The sequence below is a fragment of the Acanthochromis polyacanthus genome, chromosome 1 (genome assembly GCF_021347895.1).
Source record: "Acanthochromis polyacanthus isolate Apoly-LR-REF ecotype Palm Island chromosome 1, KAUST_Apoly_ChrSc, whole genome shotgun sequence".
NCBI lineage: Eukaryota > Metazoa > Chordata > Actinopteri > Pomacentridae > Acanthochromis > Acanthochromis polyacanthus.
Window position 1 is genome coordinate 6556332 of NC_067113.1, and position 18631 is coordinate 6574962.

General features: G+C 39.9%; 1 protein-coding gene across 1 annotated transcript in view; it reads right to left on the reverse strand.

Moving 5' to 3' along the window:
- Nucleotides 1-18631, reverse strand: part of babam2 (BRISC and BRCA1 A complex member 2) — a 111452-nt gene that overhangs the window by 17922 nt on the left and 74899 nt on the right. Inside the window, exon 8 of the mRNA XM_051948288.1 lies at nt 2004-2103. Coding sequence (XP_051804248.1) covers nt 2004-2103 — 100 coding nt within the window. The remainder of the gene's footprint in view (nt 1-2003; nt 2104-18631) is intronic.

Here is an 18631-nt window from a genome sequence, read left to right on the forward strand (position 1 = left end):
CTGCTCCAATGACTCGACTCACTACTTTTAGTTACTCTGACAAAGGTCATTTTTTTGGGGAAGGCTGGAAGTAATACAAAAGAATGTTCAATGCTACTACTGCCAAACAAATGAGCCATATGTTTTCTACTCGTTAACAGGCATTGCTTATTGCTACAACAAGTCATATTTTCTTTCATTTGCTGCACACTTTACCATCAGAAAACTATTTTGAGGTTGAAAGAGTCATGTGAAATACTATGTTGGCATCAGTGTTGTGGATCTGGATTGGTTCATTTCTAACCTGTCTCTTCCTCTCCTCCTCTATTTTGTGGGGTTCCCCAGAGGTCTATTCTGGGTCCCCTGTTATTTACTATATACATGTGACCATTTGAACAAACGATGCAAAAACAGAATACTAATTATAACATGCAATATGCAAGTGTATGGATATGATGCTGTTCATTTCTGAAATGTATTTTTTTTTACATTAATCACAATAGTCTTGGGGATGCACAGTGACGTGGTGGTTAGCACTTATGCCATGCAGCTTGAAGATCTCCAGTTCACGTCCTTGCCTTCCTGGGATCTTTCTGCATGGAGCTTGCATGTTCTCCCTAAGCATGCGTGGGTTTTCTCCAGGTACTCTAGCCTCCTCCTGCTGAGGTTAATTGGTGATTCTAAATTGTCTGTAGATGTGAATGCGAGGGTGCTTTTTTGTCTCTATATCTAGCTCTGTGATAGAGTGATGATCTTCTGCCCTTAATTGCATAATCCAAACCTTTGGTAAAACTTGAAATTTTCAGCATGGTAGATTGCTTCTTGGAAGTTGATATTGTTGTTGTTTTCCACAGTGAAACAAATAGAAAAGTGGAAACACATAGATAGCAAAAAGGGAAGACAAAACCATGTGAAATGTGCAGTCAAAAGCGGGCTTATACCAGCAGTCTATATCTGGTGAGTCAGAATACATTTCAGTGGTGTCAGATAAAAGTGCTTCCACATTTGTTTTATAAATGCTTTTGTATTTCTAAACTAAAATGTTTAATTTAAATTTCACGTTGAATATTTCCTTTTTGACCAGTTTAAATGCTGTTTTAATGCATTACTGCAGTGCTATGTACACTGCTGTGAAGGGAGCAAGCTGTTCTTTGCAGTGTTATCAATTCATAAAGTCTGAATAATCCAGCAAAGCTGTTTCAAAACAGCAGTTGTCCATCAATCCAGCAGGCTTTGTACTGATTACACTTTGCATACTGAAGGAGCCAGTGTCCTTGCTTGTAATCAATGAGAAGAATCTGGGTTAGAAGTAGTAGATGTCTGACACTGAACATTATGTACTTGTGCTTTAAAATAGAAATAGTGACATTCCGAACAAGATTCCTTCCTTAAGTCCCTCTCTCCTTATCTGCTATTGCCGCTGCTTTTGAACATGCCTTTCCAAGCTTGCAGGCCATGGCCTCTTTTTGGGAAGTGGAAAGACGCTCTGACAATACTAGACTTGAACCATTTGAGACATGAAGGTCAGGTAGGGACACAAGTGTTCCAGACACTCTGAGTAGGCTGGTCATATTCCAGGTGAACAGAAAGAGATGGAGGGTATCTGTGTGCATTATGTTTATGCCTGTGTGTGAGAGTGCGGGGGATGGGCAGTTGCCTTGAGGGAAATGGCATTACATCGTGTCCACACTGCATATCTACTTGTCAACCTGCGGAGGCCAAGGAGCACTCAGATAGCCTATGGAGGTTGGCCAGTACGCCCACGTTGGCAGATGCCAGACACACGTGCATGAATACACACACAGCTTGAAAAAAGACATCCCTCAGTGGATGCATGCTTTGCTGCACCAAGGCTTACAAATATGCCATAAATGATTCGTATACCTGTCACACACCCACATGAGTATGGAACCTTCTCCTTAAAATATCAATGCATTAAAGGTTACAAATAACCTAAAATAATAAACACACATATAGAACATCTAACCAGAAGAAGTAAAATGAGTTAAAGCAAACATTTTTACCTTGTTGGTGAGTAACTGACACACTTGAGGGACATAATCAATTAGGCATCCTCCACTGGGAAATGCTGGGATATGAAGCGCAGAGGAGCCTCCCAGAGCACTGATTGGATAAAAAGAAGACAACAGTTATATAGTCAATAGTCAATATTACTGTATATTATATATATATACATATATGTGTGTGTGTGTGTGTGTGTATATATATATATATATATATATATATATATATATATATATATATATATATATAAAACGCTATTTTATGCTATATTTATGCATGGTCAGTTAAGCTGTTTCCAATGTAGTTCAATTTAAGGCAGATTATTCTATATTTAATGGTTGTTCAGGCTCAATGCTGGACTTCATGTGACTTTACAGAGGTTAATGTTAACTACAGTGCAAACAAAAACCAATACGGAGCACCTCAACATTTGCCGCAATGTACCTGAATTATAGATTTAAAAAGACTGAGTCACGCCTGTGGCATTCTCGTCATTCTCCTTCACTTGTTCAATTATTATTTTGACGTGCTCCTGATTTAATCCTGCACTACAGCTCCATTAGTGATTAGTGCATGGTTGTTTAATCAGGAAATCTGCTGCTGCAGCTCTCCAGTGACTAACCAACTGGAGTAGTCACTCCCTCATTTTTTTCTGATCTGGGGCAAAAACAGAGGGAATACCCTGAGGATGGGTTAAAGGTCTTAAGAAACTGCTTATTGGCTTTTAATGCTCATTTTAAGACAGAGGGGGGTATTTCTTCTGCTGCTTTCTATTTATATCACATTCTTCATTATAGCAGAACAGTCACAGGACATCGAGAAACGCTGTTACGTCTTTTTAAAAGCAAAAGCTCAAGTGGTTGGGTTAAGCACAGATGATGTATGTAAATAGCATGCATCATGCAACATCATGTCAAATGTCAAAGATCACATATGCCGCAATGCAGGCCTTTGGGCTTCTTTATCAGTTGGCCAGAAAGACGATGATGGGAAAATTGTGACCAAGTAAAGGTGAAACATACATAGTGAGTCACAGACCACAGTCATGATCCCACCCATTCTATCACATCATCCATCTAAAATATTTTTTACATTTTGTTTCAACGGGCTGAGAAAGGCAGTGACATAAACGGAACACTGAGATTTGCACAATACTGAAAGTTCCAATTGCAAGAAAAGACTGTGGGAGTAATGAGGAGGAAGGTGGAGTACATTCTGATGCTCTCCACCTTCCTGTCATGACCAAGGCCCACACATGTTTATGGGAAAACTGATGTCTTCATAGAGGTCAGGAAAAGGTCAACGATGAATAGACACTGTGACCACACATAAGCACACGGGCTTAAACATCTCAATAATAAATAAAATGTTCTCATGCTAAAAGAAACAGCTCATCATGTAACATAGAGAAGTGTGAACTGATAGTCCGAGGTTGTTAAAATTAGATAAAGATTATGATCACACCCATGGACAGAGATTGAAATATGTTAACATCTTCTTGGAACTGAGGCTCAGCTGAATATTAATAAGGCCCTATTCACACAGAAAGATGTCATGGAGCCATTTTCATTGTCAAAGTCCTTTTCTCAAGAACTCCAAACCCACCATTTACAGTAGGCTTTGTGCACATAATTAGCATTAGCCTGTGCATTTTGCTGTGCACCAACAAATGGTCGATTGAAAATGGCTTACAGCAATGAGGGAAGAAGCCTTTGAAAATGAAATCTAAATGATGCCCATCTATCCTCCCACAGATCTAAGAATAGCTCCATATCATTCAGATGGAAATGCGGACAGAGCCACAAAATAGATGGTGGTGTGTTTGTCATTCATTTGTATCAATGGCAGGCAACTGAACAAATGTGCTGCATTTGGATTTCAGTGGTTTTTGCCCCTGGAACACTCCTTTGAATGAAGGCTGATTAGACATTGGCCTCCTAAACCAACATCTAAAACTTCCAAATTTTAGAATTTGAGAAGGTCTAGAACATTGGAAATGAGCTTGTCTAGGGTTTCAGGCCATTTTTTTCCTGACATGACACTCAGCCTATGGGTGGGTTCATATCCAGGATCCTCTCAAGTATTTATTGAACTCCCTTTCTGGATGTGCACACAGAAAGCTGCAGACACCAAGGACAGTTGTTTATAGACGACCTTTCTAGTCCGCTGGAGTCCACTTGGAGGACTTTGTTCATTGCATATGAATCCGGTTATATCTATGTATTTGAAGCATGCACACTGCTGCAGAGCATGCACATTATTGCCACTGTAGTGTAGTCGCTGTGCAGATACACATTCTGTGCTTCCCTTGGACCCATCCGTTAAAATCCAGAACATACTTACTCTTGTGGAGCCTCACATATATATGTAAAGAATAAAACCAGATTTATTGTGAGGAGTGCAAACCACTCATCAACACTTTGATTTTATTCATTAAGTGAAAACTAACATAGTAATTATTGAAACCTGACTTATCATGGGTTTGCAAGAGAATCTGTTCTCCATTTAAAACCGACAGAAAAAACAATTTTTCAGGGTTATCTAAACAGAGAAATATATAGTTTATAACAACATCTGACCAGACAGTGAACAGCAGTGACAGTGTCTTGCCTCCATTTGTCTTAGCTCCTGGTCTGTGTACTCTGGTTCCAATAAATAAGGCCAAGCATCAAACTGACACAATTTATCATGTAAAAATCTTTTTTTTTTAAAGTTGCAGGGAGTGAATGTTGTCTTAATATACAATGTGTTGTGCACTCCTTCTTTAATGTTCACACCTACAACAGAGGGGGAGATTGTAAAGTTAGCGTAACACAAAGATCTACAACGGACACATCAATATAAAATATGATAGCTTGAAATAAACTGAAGTTATTTAAGTTAATGATCTGTTTCATAACTGTTCAGTTTTCAGTTTCTGCTACACTAAAATGAAAAGCATCCTTTGAAATTTTGCTGCATTTCAAAAAATTTTTTTACCCCCATATTCTCTGAATAGGCATGATCTACCGGTCAGAAACCTATGACAAGCACTTTTATGTATTTAGAGGCTGTAGTGTGGTATAGATGAGAAAAAATGTCAAAACTCGACCAACAGTTTCCACAATGCAACTAGTAGCATCTATTATTAGACACTCCCCACCTGAGTCTTACAATCCCACACCCCAAGTATGAAACACACACTTCCTGTTAGAAATTTGCGGTCCTCAAGCCCCACGTGTGATAACTTTGATGATATAATCAAGGTTATTTTCTGAGATTCAACAAAGGTTCTCCAGAGTCACACATGAAATAAAATGTCTACAGGCTGAGTGGCAGCAGTCCCCATGACTAGCAGACTGACCTTTGGGTGTTATAACAGTGGAGATCCCCTAGTGGGCTGAGAGAACACTGACCAAAGTTATATGCTGTTGGTGCGGAGTTCAAAAATGACTAATGGAAATATGTATGCACATGTTCAATCTAGGTCATGTTGAGATATGTGTACATACAATACACATGTTTTAATTTCTAAAACACAGCCAACATTTGGTGGGATGTTAATGGAATGGTACTGTATCTTTAATACTGTGACCGTGTTATCAGAATGCCAGCGTTAGCTTTAAAGTGATTTAAACTGAGCTTCCTGTGGGTGGGCTCAGAATCTAGACATAATGGTGTTTTACTTTCCAAGTGGCACCCTGAAGAGTCCCCGCTTCTGTCTCCACTTGTGACACTGCTCTCAACACTACCCACACATACTGGAGTCATCATGCAGACATGCTGCCTAACACAAACCCTCTGAGCAATGCAACCTACTGTATGACATATTTACAGTAGACTGTGTACATGCACGCATGTAAACACACAGACACTCATGCTGTACAGTGACGGGGCTGCCTGTGACTTCATCAACCGGAGAGATTATCCTCTGTGACTCAGGTGGATGGTGACGAAGCTCAGTTTGTTTGTTTTTGTGTGGTTGGTTGTGTGTGTGTGTGTGTGTGTGTGTGTGTGTGTGTGTGTGTGTGTGTGTGTGTGTGTGTGTGTGTGTGTGCGTGTGTGTGTGAATGAGAGGATGTGTGTGGCAGTGCTGTGACAGCGTGAGAGCAGATAAAGGCTCAATTGGAAAGAGGGCAGCCATGATTCATTATCAAAGCCAAAGATGAGGCCAAGAAGAACTGTTTGGGATTCAAATGTACTTTCAAAGGCAGCAAACATTTCCATTTTGATTGCCTTCTTCATTTCCAAAAGCCTGGAGGGTCCTCAGAGGCCCACATGAGTCTGCTTGTTGACTGTGCGGACTAAATAATGTCCTATTCTTCCTCTGTGACTGGACAAGCCACCTTTGGCCCACGGCAATAGGAGTCAGTAACCTTTCTTTATGAGGTGGCCATCTTGGCGTCAGTGGTGAAATTACTTGGATTCTCTTTTCCTTATTCATTTAGTTAACAACAGATTAATCAAAGCTTCAGGCACAACCATTACACACTCACTAGAATATGAAAAGGAAGGGCAAGAGGGCAAGAATGACTTATTCAACCCTTTTACCGGCCTTAGCCATTGTATTTCACAATAGGGATGGTGCTCATGACCGGGTGAATTGACAGCACCTTTCTACTTAACAGACAAACCGCATTTCATTCACTGACTCTTCAAAAAGAAAACACTTACACTGCCACTCAAAAGTTTGGGGTCACCCAGATAATTTCATGTTTTCCATGAAAATTCACACTTTCATTCATGTGTTAACATAATTGCACAAGGGTTTTCTAATCATCAATGATCCTTTAAACACCATTAGCTAACACAATGTAGCATTAGAACACAGGAGTGATGGTTGCTGGAAATGTTCCTCTGTACCCCTATGGAGATATTCCATTAAAAATCAGCTGTTTCCAGCTAGAATAGTTATTTACCACATTAGCAATGTCAAGATTGGATTTCTGATTAATTTAGTGTTATCTTCACTGAAAAAATGTTTCTTTCAAAAATAAGGACATTTCTAAGTGACCCCAATCTTTTGAACGGTAGTGCATTTTATGGCTTTTGACAAGGCACGACAGAGTCATAGTGCTGGAAACGAAAGACAAGATTTTGTTGGATCATAGTAATAATTCTCATGTTCCTCCATCCCCTATGTGATTTATATTTTGTGAGACTACAAGAACAAGACAGACAATCAATAAAAACACTCCGTTTTCCAGTTTTTATTGCAACAATTAGAAATCGTGCTTGCAGAGTCAAATTTTGTTTTACATTTGATAGCTAAATAAAACATGACACAAGAAATAATCTAAATATTATGTAGATTATTTAAGATTCTCGAAATTTGATATGTCCGTGCCCCTAAGCTACTTACTAATGGTGAGACTGAACTCCTAGTAGGATTATGAATGCAGACAAACATTTGAACACCATACAGAAACCCCTTTTAGAGTCCTACACAAACACCAGAATCTTTCAGTTTGTATGACTTGGGTTACTGTACATTAGAGAATTCATAGGGCTCATTTGGAAAAAGGTGATACCATTGTCTTAGTATATAAAAATATTTGACACGACAACTCCCCAGAAGAGAAGCCTCGATCAGTCCCTGGTAAGTAAATGCTAACTAAGGTTTTACCAAATATGGTTTCTATTATGGCTGCTCAGCGGCGTAGTGGTTAGCACTTTCGCCTTGCAGCAAGAAGATCCCTGGTTCAAATCCCGGGGTGGGCCTGGGATCTTTCTGCATGGAGTTTGCATGTTCTCCCTGAGCATGCGTGGGTTTTCTCCGGGCACTCCGGCTTCCTCCCACAGTCCAAAAACATGCTGAGGTTAATTGACTACTCTAAATTGCCCGTAGGTGTGAATGTGAGTGTGATTGTTCGTCTATGTATGTAGCCCTGCGACAGACTGGTGACCTGTCCAGGGTGTCCCCTGCCTTCGCCCGAGTCAGCTGGGATAGGCTCCAGCACCCCCTGCAACCCTAGTGAGGATAAAGCGATGTATAGAGGATGGATGGTTTCTATTATATTAAGCACTGCTTATCCTGAACATGTTTGTTCAAGTGTACATCCCACAGATCCTCAATAAGATTTGGATCTGGGGAGTATGGAACCCGGGCGAACACTTTAGCTCTGTCACTGTTCCCTGGGCCACTCCTGAGCAGTTTTTGTAGTGTGTTGGGGTGCATTGTCCTGCTGAGGATGGAAACTGGTATAAAGTATTGCTGTTGCAATGGGGGTGGGCAGAGGGGGATTGCTTTACCTGCAGTGTTTAGGTGGTACATGTAAAACATCCACAAGAATGTCAAGATTCAAGGTTTCCCAGCAGAACACTGCATTATAAAAAGATGATCATTGTTATTCACTTCACCTACCAGTGGTCATTATATTGTGGCTGATCAGTGTGTATGTAGAACACATTTATTAGAAACTGTTGCTAAATTCCCAAATCCATTTGTAAATTTTCAATTGTGCATTTACATATTTTTGTCTCTTTACAGTATCTTTTTAAAAATCAAAGCTGGTATCATTTAATTTTGCAACTTCAGTGCAGACATTTAACAAAGACACCTCTCATATGCTTTATCTCAGTGATGGCAGAAGAACCTGGATATTAAGGAAAGCCTCGGTCCAATAACACAGCAGCATCAAAAAAACTCACTTCACACAGACTTATAGAAAACACATAATGCACAAGTCTTCAAGGAGACAAGGAGGAGGAAGAAGTGGCAGCGCGCTTCGAGCTGCTCAGAGTGAGAGAAGTGTCTGCACTGACATCTAAGACTGTCAAGTGGGTTTGCTGGGTTAGTGGTGAATTTATTTTATCAGACTGACAATTTCTGACTGTGACAAGATGTTCACAAAACCTTGAAAAATATCTGATGGAAATGCAAAGATTTTCAAAGGCTATAAAACACCTCTACAGACCCTGGAGAAGGGACACACAAACTGTACACCCACACAGGCACATGCACACACACATTCTCACACACATCAGCAGGCAGGAAAGCATGTGCGCACACACACACAGGCACCTAAAGGCAAATGCAGATACACAAACATTAGTGCACTGCAGCCTAAAACTGTCTCTCTGTGTTGATTTTTCTGGGCTCCTAAATCTGGTTTGGGGGCAGAGACGGTGCCCACTCGATTCTTTTATGCAATGCAGCAGGTTTTCTGGGGGAAGGAGAGATGTATCCAACTCATCTCATGGGCACAGTACAATCAGGTAAACGAGAAGTAAAAGTGGAAATGAAAAGAGCGATGAGTCTGGTTATAAAACTGTTGGAAAAGGAGACACAAAATTAGGATGAATTCAGTTTTTGTCGACGCTTGCTTCTTGATGATGATTACCAAGCCAAATTAAACACAGACATTTTCTGAAACTAATGCGAGCTGCAATGACACAATCTCATTATTTACTCAAATCTTTCAATATTACAGGCAAGACCTCAATAAGCCATGCTAATGAGCATTTTATTGCTGCAGGTAACTGCTTGAAGGAATGTTTTCATTTGGCACAAATCTTGCTAATCTTGTTACTGAATTTTTACTGATGGGTTCATGCAAATGATAATTTTACAATATGTGTTTACATGCTTTAAAAGCCACCAGGTAATTTGAGTTACATCCAAAAACGCACTTTTTTTTAAAAAAATATCACTGCCAATGACATCATGTACAGGAGTGGAATTCCTCGAGCCTGCCACAGCACAGGTGGTACTTACTAAGGCTGGTAGCTGTGTGCTATAATTGGCAGCTACACTCACAGCTAGGACTGGCCAGCTACCATGAGGATGGTCACATATGGTCTGTTACATTTCTCTATGCATGTTCTTTGCAGCCTTGTTAGAGTTTTTCTTGGGCTTGTGTTCAGAAAGAAGTATATCTGACAGTGTAACAACAAATGGTAAGTATCCCTGGCTGAAGATCTCTACTTCACTTATGCAAATGGCTGTTTGAGGAGGTCTGAAGGATAAAACGATATCAATATCTCCCGGCGACAGATACTTTATAAATAGGAATAAGAAAATCATTAAACAGAATGTTTAATGGTTTCACTAAAGAGCAAACAGATAAAACAGCTCACAAGAAAAACTTTGGTTGTATGTAACCTGAAGCATTCTCTCATAAACAGCACATCCACGAGAAGACAACCCCTTCACCCTGCATTGCTCTCTCTGTGGCTTCTGTGGCGGTATCTCCAAGTGTGGAAATCTGGTCCCTGGTCCAGGTCAGACAGTCTGAACCTTAACTTCAGTGTGGTGTGGCGACTTCACCCTGGTTGCTCTCCGTGCATCTCTGTGTTTTACTCGTCTTCTTTATTTAACGTACACTACCGTTCAAAAGTTCGGGGTCACTTACAAATGTCCTTATTTTTAAAAGAAAAGCAGTTTTTTCAATGAACATAACATTAAATGAATCAGAAATACAGTCTAGACATTGTTTATGTGGTAAATGACTATTTTAGCTGTAAACAGCTGATTTTTAATGGAATATCTCCATAGGGGTACAGAGGAACATTTCCAGCAACCATCACTCCTGTGTTCTAATGCTACATTGTGTTAGCTAATGGTGTTGAAAAGCTAATTGATGATTAGGAAACCCTTGTGCAGTTATGTTAGCACATGAATAAGTTAGCTAATTTAAACACAATAATATTAATATATAATATAATAATAAATGTTTTTTAATGCATTTTTCATTTAGGCAAAATCTCAAAGTGCTAAATTAAAGATATAATGTAGCACAGTTAGTCAAAGAGTGTGTCAGTTCCTTCATTTTGATGCAGGAAGTGGTATTTTACAGCTTCTTTTTTAATCAAATATCCTTTTATTTTGCTAGATGAAGTTGCAGCTACGTTGCAGTGCCTTTCCTGCGAAGCATTTGATTTGAACGGTACAGTGATACAAAATAGTGCAAAGAAAAAAACCCACAAGTGAGGAGCATTACTCCTCTGTATAGTTGCAGGGGTTTGGCTTGTGCATTGAAAAGTGTGAGTTTTCAATGAAAACATGAAATTGCCTGGTTGACTCCAAACCTTTGAACGGTAGTGTGTATCAAAATGAGGTTATACATATATCCACTGGTTGTATTTATTTGATTTTCCACCATTTTGTTAACAACTAAATTATTACCTGTGTACCTTAACAACTGCAGTAAAGTGATTAAATCCAAATTCAAAGGATTTTTTTTCTGTGCTTTCTGTTAAAACAGTTAACTTGTAATTATCAATTATTATCAATATTGAAAGATTTTATTGTGATAAATCTTTCAGGCAGCTAATTTTTGCATATAGTTTTTAGTCTGGCTCAAGATCTAACTTGATGAATAATTCATGCAATCATGTGTTTTGGAAGGCAGCACTGCGTGGAGCATGTGCTTATTGCTCCGATATACTATGTTTTGTGCGACCCCTCAATTCCATAAATCTCTACAATGGAAGTGGAAAATGCAAATTTAACATACCCAGTAAAGTCACAATAGCTACAATAATTAACAGTGATTGACGGTCACTTCTATTCAGGCCATCAAGTGAAGAAAGCCTTAATTTATTGTTACATACAAATCTTCAAAAATGATTTAAAAAATGAAGCAAAAACACTGCTGCCTGAAGCCACAGAAGGATAATGTAATCCATGTTAGCTTGGCAGAAATATTTTGATGCCTAGTGTGAGACTGATGTTAAGAAATCCACAGGGACAGATATGTTTGATATGCAGCTTCAGAAAATCTCTGCCCAGACCAATAGCTGCTCATATCTTTAATTGCACTGTGTATATACATGCAAGAAAACACATTCCCAGCTGACCCACTTGATCCCAGTGACCATACTTCTGCGCCTTTTTCATTACCGCTCTGTTTCACTGGCTTACTTGAATCCCACATTTTTAGGCCTGATCACATCATGACCTCCACTACAACACAAATTATTAAAGATGTGATTTGGCTTGACAACAAATTCTGTGCAAAACGCCTCCAAAGCTTGCATTTAAAAAAAAAAAGCTCTCTAAATGTCTACATCTATTTAACACTTAACAGCTAGTTTAAATGAGTAGGGAGGGAAAAGCAGAAGAGATACGCAGCGTAACACCATGCCTTTCACATTATATTTTCTTCTGTGCATCCCGTAAAACATTATATAACAAATGAACACTGAATCTTAAGCAGGTAAACCTCTAAGCCTTTAGAATAACAGTTCTCCTAATCAATAATTGCTACAGAAAAAGAAGCAACAGTGGAACAGTCAAATCTGACAGAGGAGCCGATGCAACAGTCTACGTACACTGTACATTATTGGTAAAAATGTGGGTGTCTGTTGGGGTATTTCAACATATTTTTATTTCCCCCTTGCCGCTCTGTAAGGCAGAAAACATTACAGTGATGGTCTGTTTGAAGACAGAAGAAGAAAAAGTAACAGAGAGAGCAAGAAAGAGAGAGGAAGAGGGAATAGAAATAGAGGTATAACACTGTAGCTCAGGGGGCTTACGAGTCTGCATTCAGAGCTCTTAGATCCGAGCCCCTGCTGAAGGAGAGTAAAAGTGAGATATCAAACAACTCAGGAGTGATGGGAGAGAAGAGTAGAGAGGTGGAGGAAAGAGAAAATGAGAGAGAGGGAAAAGCTCTCCTTTCCCCTGTGTTGTGTGTGTGTTGTGTTTTTTTTTTTCCTCGCTGCGTTTCAGTCGAGCAAGGGACGACCTTGCTGGGTAGAGCACAGCGCTTCTCTCTCTTTTAAGTCCCACTCACTCTCTCGGTTCCCTTTGAGGATCAGCCAGAGGGATCAGCAGAGGAGAGAGAGTGATAGAAAAGCGGAGAAAGACGGAGAGAAAAGAGACAAGCGGCAGACATGTGAAAAATGGGCGGTAGTGGTGGTGGTGGTGGTGGTGGTGGTGGTGGTGGGGGGGTAGCATGGAGACATATGGCCGAGGAGACAAGAGTTAAAAACTTGAAAAACTAAATTAGGAAATGGACGGACAGGAAAACAGCGAAGGGCACGAGAGAGTGAGGGACGATAAATGGATAGAAAAAGGATATAACGATGGAAAGACAGGTACACAGAGAAATTGCATAGAGGATGAAGTCTAGAACATTTAAGCAATGGATAGATATAATGGATGTGACAGCTCGTATCAACACTGAAATCCAGCGGGGCCAAAACTAAAGCTGAGATATGTCTGTGTATATGTTTGTGTTTGTCCACAACTGCTGCATTTCAACAAATTAGGACTGATTTCAACTATTTCCAAAGCTGTTTTGATGTTCCTTTTGTTGGCATGTCATAGCTTGATATAAAGCCGCCTTTTTTGAAGAAATAGAGCCCCTTTTTAGACACTATTTCTGGTTATTTGTACTGGCCAAAGCTGGGGAGATAAAGCTGTTAATCATGAAAATAATTAATTTCAACTAATATCTATTGATATTATTGAAGTTGTGAACTGTTATATGTCAGAGACCTGCACGAAATACACGGGAACAGCAACTTAGAGCAAAGGGGCTTGATTATGAAGGTATGATTGGTAGTTTTTGAGCCAGGAAGTGAGCCCGCTTGGGGTATAGAGTCGTCCCTCGCCATATCGCAGTTCACTTTTTGCGGTCTCACTGTATTGCAGACTTTTAAATTGTATAATCTCATTTGTATCGCACAGTTCTCGCTATATCGTGGGATTTTGCAGTATATAGGTATTTTTCTGTATTTATTATTTTAATAATTTTTGCGGTAAAATAAACATGTTCTAGCCCCCCAAAAAATTGAAAACAATATTTAAAAAATATTAAAGCATGTTAAAAAAAATAATCAAAACATACTAAAAGAATATTAATCCCTTGACGCCTGAATTTATTTGCAATTAAATAAAAATAATTTTTTGTGTGTTTTTGCTTTCCAGCTGATGCTAAAATAAGTGGAGATTGTTAATTTGTTGATTACACATAGAACAGATATACAACAATAATAACAGATATATAAGAACTAGGCCCCACTCTGACTGGTCCTACGAGAAACCAGGGCTTGCAAAAGGTTCCAAGGGTATGTACTGAATATGCACAAACTGACATTGGGGGAATGGATACGTTATCTTGGCTGCAGTCTGAATGAAAGTGAAATGATGTGAATTCGCGACAATAGGCATCAACGGATTAAAAGTGATTGGCTCAGCGACCTTAGCATCAGTCTCTTCTGTCTCCTGTGTATAGCATGCATTCAGCATCTCGCCTCGTCCATTTCACATCTATGTCTGATCGCTGCACATACTATTGCTCTGCGGTATTGTGTTTTTGTAAAATTTTTGTAAAAAACTGAATTTATTTCAAGCCCTACAATGTCGATCAAATGTTCTGTGCTTACTAAGGCTTCTGGAAACGAACCCAGCACCAGAGGAAGATGTTTCCCACCACAGAAAAGGTGGAAGATCATAAAATATATCTAAATAATAAAATAAAGGCAAAGGAAATGAGAAAGAAGCTAAGTGCACCAGGCTAGGTTCTGGAATCTAACCCCTACGATAGACGAGGGACCACTGCATAGTGCGTAGCATTTAATGCACTTAAGTGAAACGTGAAATCAAACATTCTACCAAAACAAATTTCTTATTGCTATTGAAGAAATATCTATCGGCGCTATTGTTTAATTTATTACAGTGGTGGGTAGAGGAGGTAATTTCCACAATTTTTTAAAGTTATTTTTTGTGGCATTTTTGGCTTCATTTGACAGGTTAGTGAAGAGGCAGACAGGAAAATAGGGAGAAGAATGAGGGGTAGACCAGCAACAAAGGGCTATGAGCAGGAATCGAACCCAGGCTGCTGTGTGGGGGACTATAGCCCCTGTTCATGGGTCGCCCAATCAACCTGTTGAGCTATCTGTGTGCCCTCACAGTGCTTGTGTGATCCTGTGAAATTCTATTGACATTTTTATCAGTTTCACGGTTTGCTTTCTGTACACTTTATTAAAGTTGTAAGAAGTTGCTGTTGCTTTACAGGATTCAAAATTTGAAGAGTTTTCATTACTCATAATGGAATCCTTAAGCACAATTTCTACATCATCAGTTGTTGCAATAAAAATAGCAAAACGGGGTGTTTCTATTGATTGCCTGTGTAGTCTCATAATGCATAAATCACCCCACTAGCCGCACTCTGTTGTGCTTTGTCAACATAACGTAACATAACATACATTCACAAATACAGTATGGACATTGTAAATCTGGTAAATGACTATTTTAGCTGGAATCAGCTGATTTTTAATGGAATATCTCCATAGAGGTACAGAGGAACATTTCCAACAACCATCACTCCTGTGTTCTAATGCTACATTGTGTTAGCTAATGGTGTTGAAAGGCTAACTGATGATTAGGAAACCCTTTTGCGATTAAGTTGGAACATGAATAAAAGTGTGAGTTTTCATAGAAAGAATGAAATTGTCTGGGTGACTCCAAACTTTTGAAGGGCAGTGTATTGATAATTAAAAAAATCATAACCTGCTCTAACTACTTATGTCATGTGACAGATAATCAGCCACTGGACCACTCTGATGCTGTTTTAAAGACATGTCGACTTGCCTTCAAAATGAGAGCTCAGGCCTTCAGGGTCCAGAAGTCTTCTCCCATGGTAGCACTTCAATAGCTAAACTCACAAAATGCTCTCTGTGTCCAAGCACTCAACTGCCAGTAGTTCGACTGGCTGTCTCATCGAGTGGCTGCCATGATACAGTAAGAGCCTCCAATTGGTGATTAAACCAGGTACTACAGTGAAAGTTTAGAGCCCTTTGTGACATGCACATCCTCCTGTTAAAATATTAACAGCAGTTAATCGATTAACTGATAAACAATAACATCTCTGGTTGCTTTATACCAAAAGCATTTAAGTAATGCTCCATCCCATGTTTTAAATCTATTACACAGTAAATATTGAAACAAAGTTTGACTTTTAGAAAATAAAGCACCAATTTAATTGCAATGAAATATTTTTTCCAACTGGCCCAGCCCTACCTGTGTCCATGCCTCACAGATCAGGCTTTCTGCATCATTATTCTGCTTTAGAATCAGTTTCTGGTTTGAACATGTGTATGTGACTTACTACAGTATCACAACTTGTCAAAGTGTAGTGTAGAGCAGTTTTACAGTGTCTGAGTCATAGGTGAGCTGGTGTGTTTGAGCTGCAGTGATAGATGTGTAGAGCGTGGAAATCAGAGATGAGTTTTTTGGAGTTTAAACAATGACTGGAGGCAGACTGTAATGTGGCAGAGCAGTGTGAGGCATGTCAAAGTGCTTAAAAAATTGAACACATATTTAAGGGTTAAATACATCAGGGAAAAGAGAGGCTGGTTAAAAACTGGACAAAATGAATTACAAGTAAAGATATTTAAGTCAACAGCAAAGGGGACAAGGGAGTGAGGGAAGAAAGGCTGAATATGTGGATGGATAAGGATGACCACAGAAAAATAAAAAAGTATAGGATGATTAAAAGATAGAATGACAGACATAAAGAAGCCTGGAACATTTTGACACTGAATATATGTAGTTGATATGACACCCTGTACCAACACTGAAATCCAGCAGTGCCAAAACCAAAGCTGAGCGTCTTTCTGTAGATGTCAGCAGCTACATCTGATAAAATTAGGACTGATTTATACAATTTCCAAATCTGTGTTGATGTGAATTTTATCTTGGCATTCTATGATATTGTGAGCATTTGTGGCTGCTTGGATTAATGCAGAACCTCTTGAATGTTGCTGTCCATCAACTGCTTGCTAGAAAAACACTGTAATGTGCAGGCACATTGCAACAAATGAGTTTTTCTCTTCAGTGGAGCCAATGCAGAGATAATGGGCTGCTACACAAGTCCAAAGACTAATGAGGGTCAGAGAGGACACGGAAGAAAACTAACAGGGTAACGGATCTGCATAAACACACGTACAGCAAAAGGCTGGCTCACACACATCTGCATGCTAAATTAAGTAGCATCCACAATGAATACAACACACATGCGCTCATGCACAAACTCGCACACACATGCAGTCGGTTGTCTTCAAACAACGGTGAAGAAGACATACATTTTCGCCCTGGGTCATGAATTAACACACTCCCACACAGCTGACAAAAAGGTGCACAAAAACATGTAGCCAAGCATATTCATGGTTGGCCTTGATATGCATATGTGCAAATATCTCAAGACAAAGAGGCAACATTAAGCAGGAGACGAGTGGTAGTAAATGAGAGCTTGGCTCAGTGTGGCACTGTTAAGCCTCTGCATTTTGAAATGTTTCTTGGAGGGTTTACATGAGGAGGGTTTGTTTCATAACCTCTCCTCCTGCTTTCTCTAACCCCCCGCTGCTCCGCCGGCAACCAACCCTCTCCATCCCCTGCGTCGTAGCTCCCCACTTTCTGTTCTCCACTCTACTGCCTTTAGCCTCCTTCTGTCTGTTCTCCTCATGCAACTGGCAGAGGAGGAGAGCCTCCGACACCACAGCAACAGCTTCAGTCTGGTCTGGAGCGGTGGGAAGGTCAGTGTTTCTCACATACACACATGGCTCTGTCACAAAACAGGCAGACATATGCGATGAACACGCATCTCTATACAGCCTGAAGTATTCTATAGTTTCAACACCGTAACAGAGTGCTTAACGAAAACCTCTTCAGCCAAGTGGTTTCTCTACACAGAAAAGTGTCAATCAAAACACCGCTTTCCTTGTTAAAACAAGGAAAAAGCCCGCATCTTTGTATTCAGTGCTTCATGTACTCGTGAAAAACATTTATGAAATGTTCTGAAAGTTGTTCCACATCGAGGTTGGCAGAATGATTGCTTTCAAAGGAGACTGCTTGTTGCTTTGATATACTCTTGCACATGAACAGCATGGACTATTATGAGGGTTATGCAGGATAGCCAGCAGGTTGTTGACCTTTGTTTTGTGTGGTGTAATTAGGGTGTTTGGTTGCTGGTCCCGTCCATTTCAACATATTGAGGAGGAGGAGGGACTGCTTTAGCGATTAAGCTGTAAACTGAGAGAATGCAGACTACACAGTATGCTGCAAAGAGATAATGTGCAAAAATGGAATGAAAAAGACAAAGGAGGGAGGGAAAGATTTGATAATAGCAAAAATAAAAGAAACTGAAGAGAAAGACAAAACAGATGAGCCACAGAGGAACATGGAAGATGAGGGTGGAAAACAGGAACATGTCGAGACATGAGGATGAGAGAAAGAAAAAGAAAGAGAGAGAGAGCGAGAGAGAAAGAGTAGTGGTGGTGGTGGAGGGAGAGCAGAGGTCTCCTAACCTGGTGCGACGGGGCGTGTGCTTGTAAATAAACATCAGCCTGAGATTATTCCGAGCACGGAAGCCCAGACTGTGGGGCCCTGAGGTCAGAGTGGGCCCATACCTGGCTCACCACACACACACACACACACACACACACACACACACACACACACACACACACACACACACACACACACACACACACACACACACACACACACACACACACACACACCTACAAAGACTATGTGTTGAGAGCAAAGCCTATTGAAATACCAGTGCATGCACACAAATACATGACAGCAGACACATACATCTGGGATATAAAAATCTACATGCATGCATCCAAACACACACCAATCTGCACATGCAGACACACGGGCAAACCCAAATATAAACTGACAAATGTGCAC